General features: G+C 38.2%; 1 protein-coding gene across 3 annotated transcripts in view; it reads right to left on the bottom strand.

Moving 5' to 3' along the window:
* SOS1 (SOS Ras/Rac guanine nucleotide exchange factor 1) overlaps positions 1-15,655 on the bottom strand; it is a 43,840-nt gene that overhangs the window by 21,475 nt on the left and 6,710 nt on the right. For all 3 annotated transcript variants that reach the window (XM_021538580.2, XM_021538582.2, XM_021538581.3), the window contains 7 exons: positions 13,464-13,589; positions 11,166-11,297; positions 10,447-10,611; positions 8,869-9,078; positions 8,275-8,418; positions 6,422-6,532; positions 6,214-6,312 (listed from right to left, as the gene is read on the bottom strand). In XM_021538580.2, coding sequence (XP_021394255.1) covers positions 6,214-6,312; positions 6,422-6,532; positions 8,275-8,418; positions 8,869-9,078; positions 10,447-10,611; positions 11,166-11,297; positions 13,464-13,589 — 987 coding nt within the window. The remainder of the gene's footprint in view (positions 1-6,213; positions 6,313-6,421; positions 6,533-8,274; positions 8,419-8,868; positions 9,079-10,446; positions 10,612-11,165; positions 11,298-13,463; positions 13,590-15,655) is intronic.

Genomic DNA, 15,655 nt, shown 5'->3' with positions numbered 1-15,655 from the left:
TGGATTCAAATCCACTTTTTTTTCTGCTTTGAAACAATTGAAGTCTGATCTTTGCCAGAAAATTTTGCAAGGCTGTAAGCAAAATTGGATGGCACCTCTGTGTTTGGACAGAAATGTACAACTTTTTGAACAGAAATGTATGAACGGTTGAACGCTATGCAAGGCAAATGAACAATTTCAGAGACCATTCTGGGAAGCAAGGGTAGAACCCTGTTGATTTTAAGAGGAACACTGGTGGTTAAGTAAAAAAACACAGCAGGTGAAATGAAATGAAACAGCAAGTGACAAGAAGAAACCACTAATGGAGTTTGTTGTTCTGCTTGTGTTTGTTATTTCCTTCATATTTCCATCAGTTTCCATTGAATATCTTGAAGTATTGACAGAAAATGTAAACCTACACTGTTAAAGAGAAAGAAAGTGCACAGCTTTTTTTAAAAATCCACAGCTTCACATCCAGAAGTATTTCCAGTGAAGAGATGTAAACATATGGAAGTCTCAACCATGGCACTACCTCTCTCCAAGGATCTGCCTTTTGTACACGAGGTGGCAGGAGAAGAGGACAGGGAAATACACGATGGTTTTTAAAAGATTATGCAACAATAGACGTGTACCAGGGACTGTATCATGACTGCCACAGTCACAAAAACTAGGAGTTGAAAATCCCAGCTAATATAAGTTTCTCCATATTCAGTCCTCGATGGATTTTGTCAAAAGTTTTATTCAGCCAGGAAAAAAAATAGATAATATTTCGCAAGTTCCTGTAACACCCATCCATTTTCATGGGAGCTTGGCCTTGGGTGTTCAGCACAAGCTGCTGCCATGGAAGTTGAAAAGCTCTCTACCACCACTAACAGCAGCCACTGAAAAGTGGGAACAAATCATTTAATACAGCTCTTCTACCTCCCACAGGACTACAGAGCATCTGTCACGCAGGTGGTTCTGGAGAATTGATTGGAAAACAGGAATTGAAACCCTACGGTTAAACACATAAGCGAAGCCCTAAGTCTGGAATTCAGGACGTACTTCATTTGACTTCCCATAGAAGCCGAGCCCTGCGACATCCTACTCCTGCCTCAAGGGATCAAAGCACGGCATTTGTTGTTACAGGTCCTGCAGGATTGAATGACACAGCTCAAGTGCCACTGAGGACTGTAAGTCAAAGGGTCATAAGGAATATTTTACGGTCACTTTTGTTATATTTTTTCCAGTTTTTTCTTGCAGAAAGGCAACTTTAGAGGGATAATAGAAAAAATATACTCAGAGGTACCTATTTAGAAAGGAAAGGAGATTATCAGAAATTATTAGAACATTTCCTGGAAAGAGACATCTGCTTCTCAAAATCCCAGATACATCTTGTATATAAGGAAAAAACCCTATGAAGCAAAACATGCAGCCCCATTACAACTCCATAACAGATGACGTAAATCACTGACAAATGAAGTGACAGCCATGTGCGTAGATTCACCTGATACAAACACAGGAAACACATCAATGAGTACCACAGCTAGAAAGAAAATTAAAGACCAATTAGTTTGATTAACAATAACCAAGTTTCTGGGAAAAGTGCACACACACCCACAAATGTGTGACAAAGTTTTATTTTCCCCTATCAACTTCTCCCTTTTGGCTAATGAACAGACAACTAAACTTAAGGCATAAACCCACTAGCACTTAAAAGAGAAAAGAAATACAAATATTGTCAGTGAAACCCCAGAAGCATGAAATAAATACAGAATATCATTTCCTCATTTTACCTGGCTGTATCAACTCTGGCTTCTACCACAGGACACAACTCCTGTACCTTTACAGCATTCCAGCTGTAATAGAAGTCTTAGCTTAACAATATGAAGATTCTTACATTTCTAACCTACTGTCACATTCTAAGAAACCTCTTCTTAGACTTCAGTCCAAATTTTACATCACACCAGCTTTTTCTCCTAAGAAATACCCAAATACACTGTGTAATCCTTATCACACACTAGCAACAGCTTGGTCAAGCTATCCTTTCTTTAACACACAGACCTCCATCTGTCACAGAGACCTAGAACTGCACATTATGTCCAGTGGATATAGTAAGTCATCCACATCTGCAGCTGCATACACGAAGATGTGTAAAATAGTAATACTTCTGCTTTTTATTTATTTCAAATGTGTAGGAATGTGCTTCTTGTTGATGGAGTAAAAAAATTACCCTTTGCTTCCTTAAAAAGGAAAAAAGCTTAGAAGTTTCTCTCTTCAATTTGGTTAAAAGACGCTTCATAGGACTTGGAGATTTCACCTCAAACTTAAGGATAGCTAACTGGACAGAAGCCAAAAAGTTTCACTTAAGTAATTCACTAGAAAAAGAAGAGAACAAAAGTAAATAGCTTTTGTGAAGTGTTTTAGTAGGAGCAAGAACTTTTTCCTTGGCTCAGTTTTTCTTTGCAAAGAGCTTTGTTATTTTGCCTTTTATTAAAACTTTTTGTTTCTAACACTGTCACAGGAGCCATCTTGCTACTTTTATGCTACTTGAGGCAGCTAAGCTATAAAGGGTATAATACTTGTCTCCAAGAGCTTATAATACCTAGCTCAAAGAGACCAAGTATTACAAATGGTATTGTGCATACAAGTTACTGTCTTTGGAAAGAAGCACTGAAGAAAAAGTGATTTCAGAAAGTAAAATCCTGTGCTGATATTAAGTGAATACTTTCTTGAAATAATTCACAGTTCAAATCCATTATTTACTGGTTTTAACAGTAATTAAAAGATACTTTGCAAATAGACTAAAGCAGCAGAACCTGTTAATCACAGGGCTCGTACTGAAGACAAGCAGTCCAGACAGTGATGTGAGACAATGATCTATAATTGCAGATATTGTAAAATCTTTGCAGACTGACGAAGTTCAACTAATTAAGACTTTAATTCTCCACCCTGGGCTGGGTTACACCACTTACATATGGGATTGCACACTGAATTCACTCAACTTGTTACACTCTGGAACATGACACTGTTTGGTGAAACAAGGCTGAGAATCAAAGTGAAGTCAAAGCCCAAAACACTTTGGGATGTTCTGCCCAATAAAACACACAGCAAGAAACTTAGAGGATCAAGCTCAAGATACTCTAGTCCTAAACTAACACTGTACTACCCCGTGCCTTCTTCAGCAACATGCAACCAATTTAATATCAACAGGTTGGGAAAATGAGAGGTTATAATCTTGAAAGACCTTGCCAAGCCAGAATGACTATTTTTACTATTAGCATGGTGAAAGAGGAAGACAAAAAGTTCAGCTGAGGAGTATTTCTACTTGAGCTGAATTGCCAGTCAGTAAAACCTGAAAAGTTGCTTATCATCTAAGAACAAAGTTTGAAAAAAAATAAATAGCACGTAATAGATGTTGCTGTGAAATGAAAGCATCCCAAGATTTTTAGTATATTATAAACAGAATTCCAATTAAATATAAATATTAAAAAATATTAGCATTAATTTAAAATATTAAAATATATTAGCAAAGAGATTATAGTTACCATTCCTAAATCATGGGACTCCAGTCTGCACTTGGCTTAAAAAAAATCTCAACCACACAAAATCCCTGCCGAACTCTCCTGTTGCTCAGAATATATTGTTTTATCTAAGCAAAGTCTATATATGCTTTGCAGCATTTCTACCTGGAAAAAAAGGAACTTTAAAGTACTCTATTCACCCAATGAAAGAGTATCATACATGCATACAAATGTGCCGCATTTAGAACAGTGCTCAATTCAAAGGTCTTGAAAACCTCTTTCTTCAATTGTTAATAATGATTCTGTGATTTAGAAATGCTCATTTATTATCTGAACATCTGCAGAAAAGTGCAGTTTCACATAAAGTCGCTGTTTTATATAGTTCTGATATAAAAGTTTGAGGAATTTCAGGCTGGTTGAAAGAAAACACAGCTCTTAGTCTTATGCTAATTACTCAACAATGTAACAGCAAAAAGATTCAGCCAAAAACTAGAATATGCATTTGTGCATTCCTGGTGCCCTGTCCAACTAAAGATAACCTTTAGTGAATAGAAATTTACTTTTGTTTGTAGTCTGGATAGTTAGAAGGTAACTGAAATGCATTTTAAGTAGATTCCTTTAAAATAGGCAACATTATACAACAATAAAATTATATTTACTTTATATTTACAATAAAGCTTTATTTACACAGCTCAAAGATAAATGCTAACCTCTCTATCCTTAAGTGTATCTACATTCAAGAGAAATCAAATGTTTTTTCCATATGCTACTTTGCCAACATTTTGTCTCCTCATTACCAGAGGTCCATTTTCATAGCATTTTAAACTTGATTATTCATAGACATGCCTGCAATCACTAACTCAGACCTCTTACCACACAAGAGAATTCAGTATCTTGTATCAGTAGAACTCTCAGGATGATATAATTGCACAAATATACTTCCATAGCAGACAAAAATCAAGCTGGAATCTGTTCAAAGACTCCAGATATAAGGAAGAAAATGTTACTGCTAGCAAAGACTATTTGAGGCAGGGATTCATATTGAATTGCACACTGATGTACTCACTGACAGCTGAAGATGCTGCCACCAGAGATGATATCTCTCTCTTCATGTGCACCTATTACCCATCACTGCCTATTTTGTGTACATGATATGTGTGTGCTGACAGACCACAGTGACAGGTGTCCAACTAAAATGTGACGTGAGCAACATGGTGGGAAGAAACCTGGGAGGTTATTATCAGATACAGAATAAAATCCAGCACAACAATACCAGACTGACAGGGTAGAGGAGTTATGTGTGTTTGTGTGTGTAGAGAATGAATGTGAAAAGAAGAATTTTTCACAAAGCAGAGGTCATGGGTTGCACAAAGACTGATGAACTTTGGAGGGGGTGGTGGGGGGTGTCAGCTTAGACTCCAGCCTGCCCTAGAAAGGGCAAACACGGGCTGCTTCCTGTTCCATAGGCACACATGCTCTCCTTTCCCCCCTAAATCTGCCAGGGGCAAGAAGCAAGGCAGGACGGCTGGGTGTCAGACAACAGTAATCCCTCATGCTTTGTCCATTAGGTAATACAGTGTCATGTTCACATGTAAATATGCAAAACCTTCAGTACTGCATTTTGAGACTGTGTGATAACAGCATGAGCAGAGAAACCTTATGTCTGTGCAGGTCTTTATTGTACAAAATGCAAACAAGCTGTGTCAAACCTCCCTTCCAATGGAGTGCCATGAAAGGAAATGCTTCATATTTTAAAGCTGTCTGAAGTGAGACCAAACCCATGAATGAGACAAACAGGTCAGGCACACATCCCAAAATTTTTCAAAAAGATGTCCTACGTGCCACGTGTACATGTACAGGTAAAGGCGCACATGTAGCTAAATCACGGAGTTAACAACTGTAGACACTTATGTTCAAAGATAAACTACTTATCCAAAGACAACCAACCAAACATTTAAGGAAACAACAATAGATTTTTTAAAATTGTTTTGGTTTTTCATTTGTTTGATTTTTTTTGTTTTGTTTTACTTCTGGTCCAAATTTTCATAAATGGTTGTTTGGAACAGTGAATACCTTATGAATTTCCATTAAGCTCAAAAGATGATCCTACTGGAACATTTTCCTCAGAATGCTTTATACTCCCTAAAGATCATTATGCAATACTGATAAGTAACTCAGAGAAACATTCGGCAGCTATTATATGCTACTGTTACCCTATCAATGCAAGGTCTAATTACAAATAGCCCAAGTATAAACATTACCCAAGCCTTCCCTTTGAAGGAAAGATACCATTTTACAATCCCATGGGAAGTGCATGGCAAGAACTGAAGCTTTTATTAAAATAAAATCAAGTCTGAAGGGGAATCTTGTTGTTATTTCAAATTTACAAAGTAACAGCTTGAGAAAGCTTGGACATTTCTTGTAACACAGCCATATACCATCATCTCCCAGCACTGTTGAAACAATCATTCCAAGAATATGAGTGTGTAGATCTCTACTGCTTTCTAGATTGATAGACTACTCAGCAGAAATAATTATCAGCTGATATGCAATTAATTATAGCATCCACCTGCAGAGCACACAGCCTGTTTTTCTCTCAACACAGCAGTTTTATTATTCATATTCTAGTAAAATATTTTACACCTAATTGAGCATACAAAGCTCTCACCTAACACTGAGAACCACGAAAAAAAAACAAACCAAACACATCAGATTTACACAACATTCTTACTTTTAGCAGTTCAAAATAATGAAGACAGTGGTAAACAGGGGCGAGGAGGAGCCGGGGTAGAACATACTGAACAGCTTCTTTAAAGCCTTCACCTATTGACTAGAAACAAAATAAGTTTCAGTCTTAAAACAATACATGTACTGAAGCAATAAGACAATGTAATTAACATAGTAATAGCAACAGCATATCTTATTTAAAGGCAAGTTACCTGTAAATAAAATGCTGCTCCTGGCTTTGATAATTGACTTAGAAAATGATCATGAAACCCGGGTCGTAAAATATCTTGTGCATATGATTCATACGGATCAAATGCTAGTTCCTAAAAAGAGATACAGAATAATTTTACAATCATAAAATCCCAGAATGGCTTGGGTTGGAAGGGACCTTAAAGATCTTCTAGTTCCAACCCCCCCTGCCATGGGCAGGCAAGCCATCAGTTTACAAAATTGATTTAACAGCTAAACTTCCACATTTCTTATAGAAAATACTTATCCTGCATAGGAGAGACTTTTCTGCATACTTTTCCCGAAACACTTACAGAAAAGAATCCATACTTTTATATGCACAGACTCATGGATTAAATAAATCTAAAAGAGTTATCTGGAAATCAACTGGTCCAATTCTTTGTTCAAAGCAGTGTCCACCTTGGGGCTAAAGACAGATGCATCATTCAAGCTGGCTGAGAATGCTCAGGGTTTCTCATCCTGTTGAGTTCTAATTCTAAGAACAGAGACACCAAAGCCTCTCTGGGCAGCCTATCCCAATGTTAAATTTTTCTCATTGCAAATATTCCCCTCTCCCCCCAGTATCTAATCAGGATTCATCTTTTCGCCATTTTCATGCTCTCTTATTTATCTCACAGTTCTCAACTGAGAATCTGACCTGGGCATCTTCACACTTTCCCTTCAGGTAACTAAACACAGCAGTAAGATCTCCTGCTTCAGCCTTATCAAGAATCAACAAAACCAGCAGTCTCAACCCTCTTTTCTGTATCATGGGCCTCAACTCTCTAATCATCATGGCAACCTTCACTATCTTGCTTTTCCTGTACCAGAAAGCCCAAAACTAGAACCATACACCAGATTTGGTCTCAAGTTTTACACAGAACTGCCTGCTACACATCCCCTAATGCAACCCAGGAACTAGTTAGCCTTCACATCTGATCTCCAAGGATCTCCCAGCCCTGGCAAGCAGTGCTGCTTCTCAGCTGAGACACTGCATGGGGCTGTTTGCTCCCAGGTGCAGAATTTCATGTTTGCCTTTACTCAACTCTAGAAGGCTCCCATAGGTCCGCTTCTCCAGCCTGTCAAGTCCCACAAACAGCAGCTCTGTCCTGCTGTGTGTTCCCCCACAATTTGGCAGCACCCACCAATCAGATGAAGCAGACCTCCTTCCACAACACCAAGACAGACATTAAACAGTATTAAACCCTGAGGAATGCTGGCAACCATTGGCCTCCAGGTGACCTTTGTGCTGCTGATAACAATCCTTCAAAAGCCTGACAGCTCAGCCAACTGCCCAAGTTCTACAATTTAACCAGCTAGGCTGCACCTCATCCATGCTCTGACAGACTGTGCTGAAGACCCTGCTTAGTTCAGATAAGCGATAATAACTGCTCTTCCCTTTGCCCATGGACACAGCCATCACTCTGAAAGCAGTCAAGCTGGACAGCTACAGTTTGTCCTTTGGAAATCTGTGCTGGCTTTTGCCAGCCACCTTCTAGTCCTTCACATGGCTGGATGTGAGGTCCAGGAAGATTTGCTGATCTTCTCTGAGACTAAGGAGAGGCTGACCACCTTCTAGTTTTACAGGAACCTCCTCATTAGTGTTGTTGAGTTTTTTCACCTCCACTCTCTGAACTTTAAACAGCCACTCCAAAAGCTGAGATTTAGAGACTAAAAAGAAAATAACACTTTAAAAAATGGATAGTCCACTCATCACAGTGGAGTTGGAAGAAGAGATCTGAAACTGAAGAAAGCCAGCTGGAACAGATATCTAGCTGCAAGTATTAAAATATGAATAGCAAAAAACCCACCAAAACCCACAACACCATTCTCTTACCTCTGCCATATCTTCAAAACAGCTGCCTACTAGTGGGTGAGGACTACCTTCATCTGTCATTTCAACAGTGTCCTCTATATGACCCAGTAACTTCACACTAAGTTCATGGATGTCTGATATACGACTAAATATATTTTCTACATCCTGCAACAAGACAAAACAGAAGTCAAATGTGTAAAGCTACTCTGTTCTGATGTGAAAGTCGAGAACTTCCTTAGAAAGAACAAGATTTTACAATCATTTTATAACATACTTTTTCTGTGATTTATGTCAGATCATAAAATGTATTTTAAAAATAATTAATATATAAAAACATATAAAATGTACATTATTGAAACATGGCAAAGAACAGTGAGAGATATTAAAATTGCAGGCCTGTAAGTGAACATAAGTAAATGAGAAGGTTTCTTCCACAGTCCTACAAGTAGAACCTGCAAGTGCTCTTTTACTATTTCCATATCAGAACTCAAGAAAAGTGGTTTTTCTACTGCTGATACATTAAACTCAACAACAGTTAAGTTTGGGAAGTATCCATCTATATTTACAGATATTATAGTAGGTGCCTTTTGTGTTTGTGGTTTGTACAATACTTACATGAGATGAAAACAGTTTGGAGTTGGAGGCATATGGCTCTCTAAAAACTCTGATAATGAGATTCAGTTCCCTTATATATTGCCGTACTTCTGCCATAAATGACTTCACTAGGTCATAATAGGTTTGCTCCCCTGAGGTGGAGGGTTCTTCATCAGATAAAGTTAGTGCACTTAAATCTTCTACATCTTGATGGAACATATCCATCAATACCTAGGCAGCAAAGAGAGGGAAATGAGAACCTCTTTTTGAGATTGACTAGTAAGTTACCAATAAAAAAAACCTATTATTCCCATGAAATCAGACTGATGATCAGCAAGATTTATGTATTATCATTCTGAAATCAGGTGGGTATTACAAAACCAACATCCATTGCTATGAATTTGCAAGTCATTATTTGCATGACAATTTCTGAAGACTCCCAGTCACTTAGACCAATCCAGGCATCTCTCCAAGAACGTGGTCCTAAAATCAATTACAATTTTAAAAGGTGAAGTACACAAAAAAAATTAGCATTTAGCTGTATTCTATTGCTCTGAATCAGCAGTGTGTGTGCATTTTGGCTTTTCAGCTTTAGGTTTACCAGGAACTCACACGTGATCATGCTCAGAACCCTGTGATCTACCTAAAATGAACACTGGCCTGTCCACAGAGTGCACATGGCCCAGTTTCTGTCCTTAACTGCTGAACTCTCTTGTTAAAATGAGCCGTTGAGAAAGGGCAGCAGTTTCATAAACCAGTCCTGTTGAAGAACTACACACATAACAGGAACTCTAAACATTCTGACTACCAGAGATCCCAAGTCATACCAAGCAAGGTTTACCACATACAAGCAATCAGTAATTTGAAGTTCTCAACAAAAGTGGATCACTGAACACTTCCTCCAAATGTGGTGTGTGAGCCAGGAGTCATTACAATGACTCTCTAAAAGCAGAAAAACACAGGACAGTTTGCATGAAGCCTGACTTCTGAAGGTCTAAGAACAGAAGGTGATTCAGGCTCCAGAGTCAGTGACTGTACAAAGAACTTGGGTTAAAATGAGAATCCTAACTAATTCTGGGGCATGGGACATTACAGCACCACTACTGTAGGAAATCACATGTAATAATCCAAGTAGTCAAGGAGACCCCACAATTTCTAACTTTCCTTCACCGATATAGTTCTAGCACACTGCTAGGGGATTCCAGGCTGTATTCACCAGGCCCATGTCTCACTACCAAGGAAAATTGGGCTGAGATGCTAAGGAGATAGGGGTTTGTTTGACCCATTGAAACACTACTTTTTACATGCAATACAGTCTTAAGTTAGTGCTGCTTCATAGTAATTTTTAAAGTATTCACATGTTGCTGACATTAGGCAGGCATAATCAAGAGAGAGATTTAATAAGCACAATCAAGAGCTTTATAAGCTCAATTAGCTTCCTGGTAGTTTTGTTCCATTACTGGAACTATATTTTATGACACTAATTTCTTCTTGGAAGATAAAATATTCCATGTACTCACTAAGAAAAAGACATCGTCCTCTCAAAGTTACCTACAGATTTAGTTGTTTATTAACTTGACAGACCAGAGTTAGGCTTACCTTATCAGCACACATTGCTACTTTAATATCTTGTTTTGTAATCTCATAATGTCTTATATTTCGCACATAATTCCCAACCAGTTTTAAGATGTCTGCAGAAATATATTCTAATACTGCTACTATGTAAACAGACACTTGGTGGTCAATTTTGTAGCCTAGAACTTCCTAAAAAGGGAAAAAAAAAAAGAAAACAAAAAAGCATCCCACTGTTATTCAATTGATGAAACAGACACTGTAGATGACAACTCAAACCAGTTAATAAGCTTAAGACCCTGCTCAATAAAGATTCACCACATATTCACAGCCTATTTTAGGAATTGAAACAAAGGAATGTGTAGGCCTAGAGAAAAAACTGTGACATTGCAGATGGTGCTCTATTAAATGTGGAAGTGCCAAGACCCAACTAACTGTCCCAAAAACCTCACCTAATCATTTAGGGCTATTTGCACAAGATTCTTGAGTGTTTTGTTAGTCACGGAAAACGAAACACAATCAAACTTATACAATGGGTTCTTGGCCTTGTTCATCAAGGAGAGAATTAAGTGATTTTTAACTCGGAAATAAGTATATTCCATTAACTGGAACACTTAGAACTATGCAACAAACACACATTTTCTTAACTCTTAGTTCACAGTTCAGGCAGCACACACAGACATTACATGAAACAAAGGGGTTGACCTCTAACTGCATTCTGAAAGCAAGATTCCATCACTGCTTACCTTTAACAAGGGATGGATTTTTTCTACTGGAAGAGATAATGGATTCCTTCGTTTCCTCTTCTCAATAGCAGACTGGGCATCAGCTATTGCCCACTTATCAATAGGATGGGGGAAACTTTTTTGAACACGATCCTTAAGACAAGAAAACATGACCAAGGAGTAAACGCACCATCTGAATGATCTCAGCAATGTAACTGTGTTATCAAACTGCTTTCTATTATTTAACAAAGAAATGGTTACTAATATTTGTATTTCAACTATAAAGGCTTATACAAGATGTGTAAATGTTATCATCTTGGTACATGCTGCTCACTACATTCGTAAGGCTGTTTCAGGGTATCGTTATCAGAGAATTATCTACTGCTCAAAACTTAAGAATTAAGCTGCAACTGAAGACAAAGTTTGCTCCCCTTGTGTCCATGCCTGGTAACAACATGACTACATACCCCACACTTTATTCCCTGCACAGGATGGTTGGTCACTGAATGAAATGATAACAAGCTTTCTGTTTTGCCTTTACTGATCAGCACATGGTCCACTCTGAACACACGCAAACTGCTCTGATGATGACAATGAACGTAACAGGAGAAGAAAATGTCCAACAGCACCCACATATTCTAAACCAGTTTCAGGCTACAGGTGGGCCAGATATGGCCCAGTTTATTTACTCCTTCCAGCAGTGCCTGAGGACATCTGCACACTCCCATGCATTAAACAACTCTCCAGCTAGAACTCACAAATAGGTCTCTGGACATTCATTTTTGTAGCCCTAGTATCCACAGATGCCAGAAATTTATTTTCTTACATAATTTCACATTTTATTTTTTCAGACCACAGTTCCCACTGACTGTTTCAGTTGAGAGTGCTCACATATGTAAACATGGTTCCTGTTTGAGTAACCATGAAATGAGGAAGACAAAGTTAATGACCACTTACAGAGGGCTGGCACCAGAAAAAGTACACAAACTTTCTAACAAAAAAATAGTGACAGAATACTATTCTATAGAGGTAATACACAATTTTTTGAAGTGTAGGCTTTTTTTTCCCCTCATAACACTTTTGCAAAAGGAAAGCAGAGGTCCTACCAAAAAAAGTCTGATTCTGGTCTAATACCAATTCACACTTCTAGTCTGCTGACTGAACAATGAAGGTGTCCCAGAGGAAAAAGGAATGTGTTCAACCATATAATTAAAAACAGCATCATTGTGCATGAACACCAAGGGGGTAAATGGCGGTTGCTTGATCATCTCTGCTTTTTGCATTTCTCCTGCCTTCACAACCATAAGACTCAAAATACAACACTTTGTGTCCAGGTTTTTGTCAGTGTTTAAAACAGCACTAAACCACTTTCCCCAAAGCTCTTGTCTCTTGAGCTGCCAGACCAGAATGATGTTGCAAAACAGGTCAGCATTAAAGTGGACACTGGAACACCACTGGAGGTGTCGGTGCTCAAAAGGGAAGAGGAAGGATGAAATTCATCAATCTTGAGCTCTAAGACAGCCACCTTTTTAAAGTTTTTTTGTCAGCAAGGTTTTATTTGCCAGTAGTCCACTTTCTCCAGAACGTGAGGAAGTCACTTGGACAGGCCCTGGCATCAAGCACTGGAAACCAACAGGCACACAGACTCTGTAGCCTGGCACCAAAATCTTTAAATCATGATAAGCACCAAGTGTTACCAAGGTATTCATGGCCCTACATATCTAAGTGATACAGCTTCACTAACTTGTTCCTCAGATGGAAAAACTCTTCAGCTCAATGTCTCTTCTTAAACATTAAGCTGCTCTGTTGAGCAGCAGAGGTTGTAGATCTTTGAAGGGGCAACTGTAAGAGATGAGGTCTCTCTACAGAGGAAAGAAGTGCTCCTAAACGCTTTCTAAAGAAGTGACTGACTGTTTTTGTTTTAATTTCTGGGACAGCAGGGGATATATCAGCCTAAATTACCATGCTGATAAAGCAGCACAGAGCCTCAGACTAAGCAGTTGTAGTTTGCATACAATATCAGTGGGAAAAAAAGGTCTTTTGAAAGGAGCCAGTAAGCTTAATATGCAAAACTTACACTCACCATCTATTGAAAAGTACTACAGTTCACAGATAATTTTGCTGTGCATGGAACAACAAATTCAATTAATAGGAAAAGGAGCTATTAGGGAACTCAGTAAGCTTTATGCAGAAGGCTGTGCTACATAAAGATACATAATTACTGCTTTCCTTTTCTCATTGTGCAATGGTTAATATAGTAGCTTTCATGTAATAGTTCAAATTGTTTGCAATAACATTTGTAGTAAGTGTTCTCTATACCTCTACATCCAGAAAACTTCTTGGTTGAGCTTGACACAACATATTTAACAACTGAAGAATTAACTCCTCCACATACTGCAATGCATCTTCAGTAGAGGAAAGCTTAGGATGGACTTGCACCTGAACCTAAAAGAAAGAAGAATTCAAGATTTGACTTTTATTCTTCCCCAAACCACATGCTTTACTTGCAGAAAAAAAGATGACAAAACCCAAGCCAAACAGCCTAGAAAAATATAATAATGTAGCTCTGTTAAGGTCCATCAGGCAAACATGAGTGAAAGCCTCGCACCTTACAGAACTATAAATCTCAAATGCTTTATGTACTCAAATCATTATAAATTATATTTAATGTAAAGAAAATGTTTAATTAATAACTGTGCTTAGCAGTGCAATTGGGAAAACTTTTAAAGCCCTTGCATATACTTATCTCTCTCCACTAACTCTTTAACCACTGTTTCTGCAAGAGGCTTCAGCAGTGAGGGTTTTCTCCCTTTGACACAATCCATAACAATGAAATACAGAATATTTTTCACAGAGCACACTACAGGAACAATGATTTCAGTAGCATTTATTATTTCAAATTATTGAATCCATGCTGAGTTAGTACGCATAAGATTCGCTTAGAAGTTTGTTTCTGTAGTGTTTTTTTAAAAATATGTCAGCCTCTACAGCAGGAAAAAAAAAAAAACACTTCAAATAAGGCCACAGTGTTGTCCTGGCATTAAGTGGCAGCTGAGAGATTTTGAAAATTTGGTCCCATTATGTTTACCTGTATGTCATAAGTGTGTCTAATTTCTTGCTGGAGCAAATTCAACAAAGAACAATCCCCCTTACTCATTCAATTTTCTTTCCAGACAGTCATGTAACTTCTGAAACCTGAAGTATACTTTTCCTTTGCACTTCTGTTGCTCACAAATTAGCACAGTTTTAACCACCCTAAATTTCAGGTACAAAAAGCTCAGTGCTTCAGAATATAAACAAACAGTTTAATCTCAGTTCTACACCGATGTCAAATACTGTGCCAGAGCAAGCTCACTGCTGACTTTCGCAATGCATCTGTCAAGCCCCAGTTTCATCATTTTACTGTTCCCCTGCACAAAACCCAAAATGCCTTCAGTTCTCTCAATCATTAACACGAGAGCCTAACAACTCTGAAGCAAAACCCAACAATCTGCCTCATCCAAATGTTAAACCCATGTCTATATTCATATAATGCTGCCATAATTGTTTAATTTCACACCTGAGTCTTAATTCCTGCTTGCAGTTATAGCAAGAACTAAATGTTATGAAGTTCAAACACACAACAGCATCAAACAGAAATCCACCTGCCTGCAAAGGCACTCATTAGCCTGGAAGCTTCATGTCTGGGCATAGTCCTGGTGCTCACTTAACTGCTGTTGAGATTCAAATACACTGGATCATGCATTTGGCTTCTTGCAGACTGCACACCCTTATTCAGCAGGTCTCAAAAAACACCTCCAGAAATCACTGCTTTTTAAACGTAAAAGCAGTCTGGGAAAAATAGAACAGAAGAACTTCTCTCCATTTGACTAGCTAACACAACTATTTTGATTATGCCAACAGTTTCACTTTTCCTAAGAACTTCGTTATGCACAGCTAGAGTGTTTGTGGACCTACACAAATAACAGCACACCAGGCAGACCCAAACATTATTTACAAATCAAACACTGACATCTGAAATACTGTACCAGCTTGGAACATCTTAACACCAGAAATTACAGACTTGCCAAAGTGATCTCTTAAAGAGCAGAGCTGATCTGAGCTGTCTGGAAGATGCTGCCTTTAATGTGCGCTTCTTTTAAAGCAGAACTGAACAGATTTGTATTACAGTGTCCCTGTATTATACTCCAGCACTCTGTACTTCAATAAGTGTTAAATTACCAAGCAAATTCAACAAAAATACAGAGCATGATGAACTGGAGTGATGAAGAGCAGCTCTATTTTCTCCTTTTCGTAGAAAACAGACCAGGCTTTAATCACCTCATTACAACTCCTTTGGTCTGTAACACACAGCCTATAAGAATAAGAACAAACAAACAAAAATACCACATCAGGCCATAACCTGAAACATTATCCACAGTCAGCCAAAACAGAGTCAACAATGATAACCTACTCTGAGTTCAGGAGATAAAAGTTTCATTTTCCCTAAGCATTTCTGTCTGGGGACAATG

Source organism: Lonchura striata, unplaced genomic scaffold (genome assembly GCF_046129695.1).
Source record: "Lonchura striata isolate bLonStr1 unplaced genomic scaffold, bLonStr1.mat Scaffold_149, whole genome shotgun sequence".
NCBI classification, from domain to species: Eukaryota; Metazoa; Chordata; class Aves; order Passeriformes; family Estrildidae; genus Lonchura; species Lonchura striata.
Note: the sequence above shows the minus strand (reverse complement) of the source record. Positions and strands in the feature narration are given on the sequence as shown.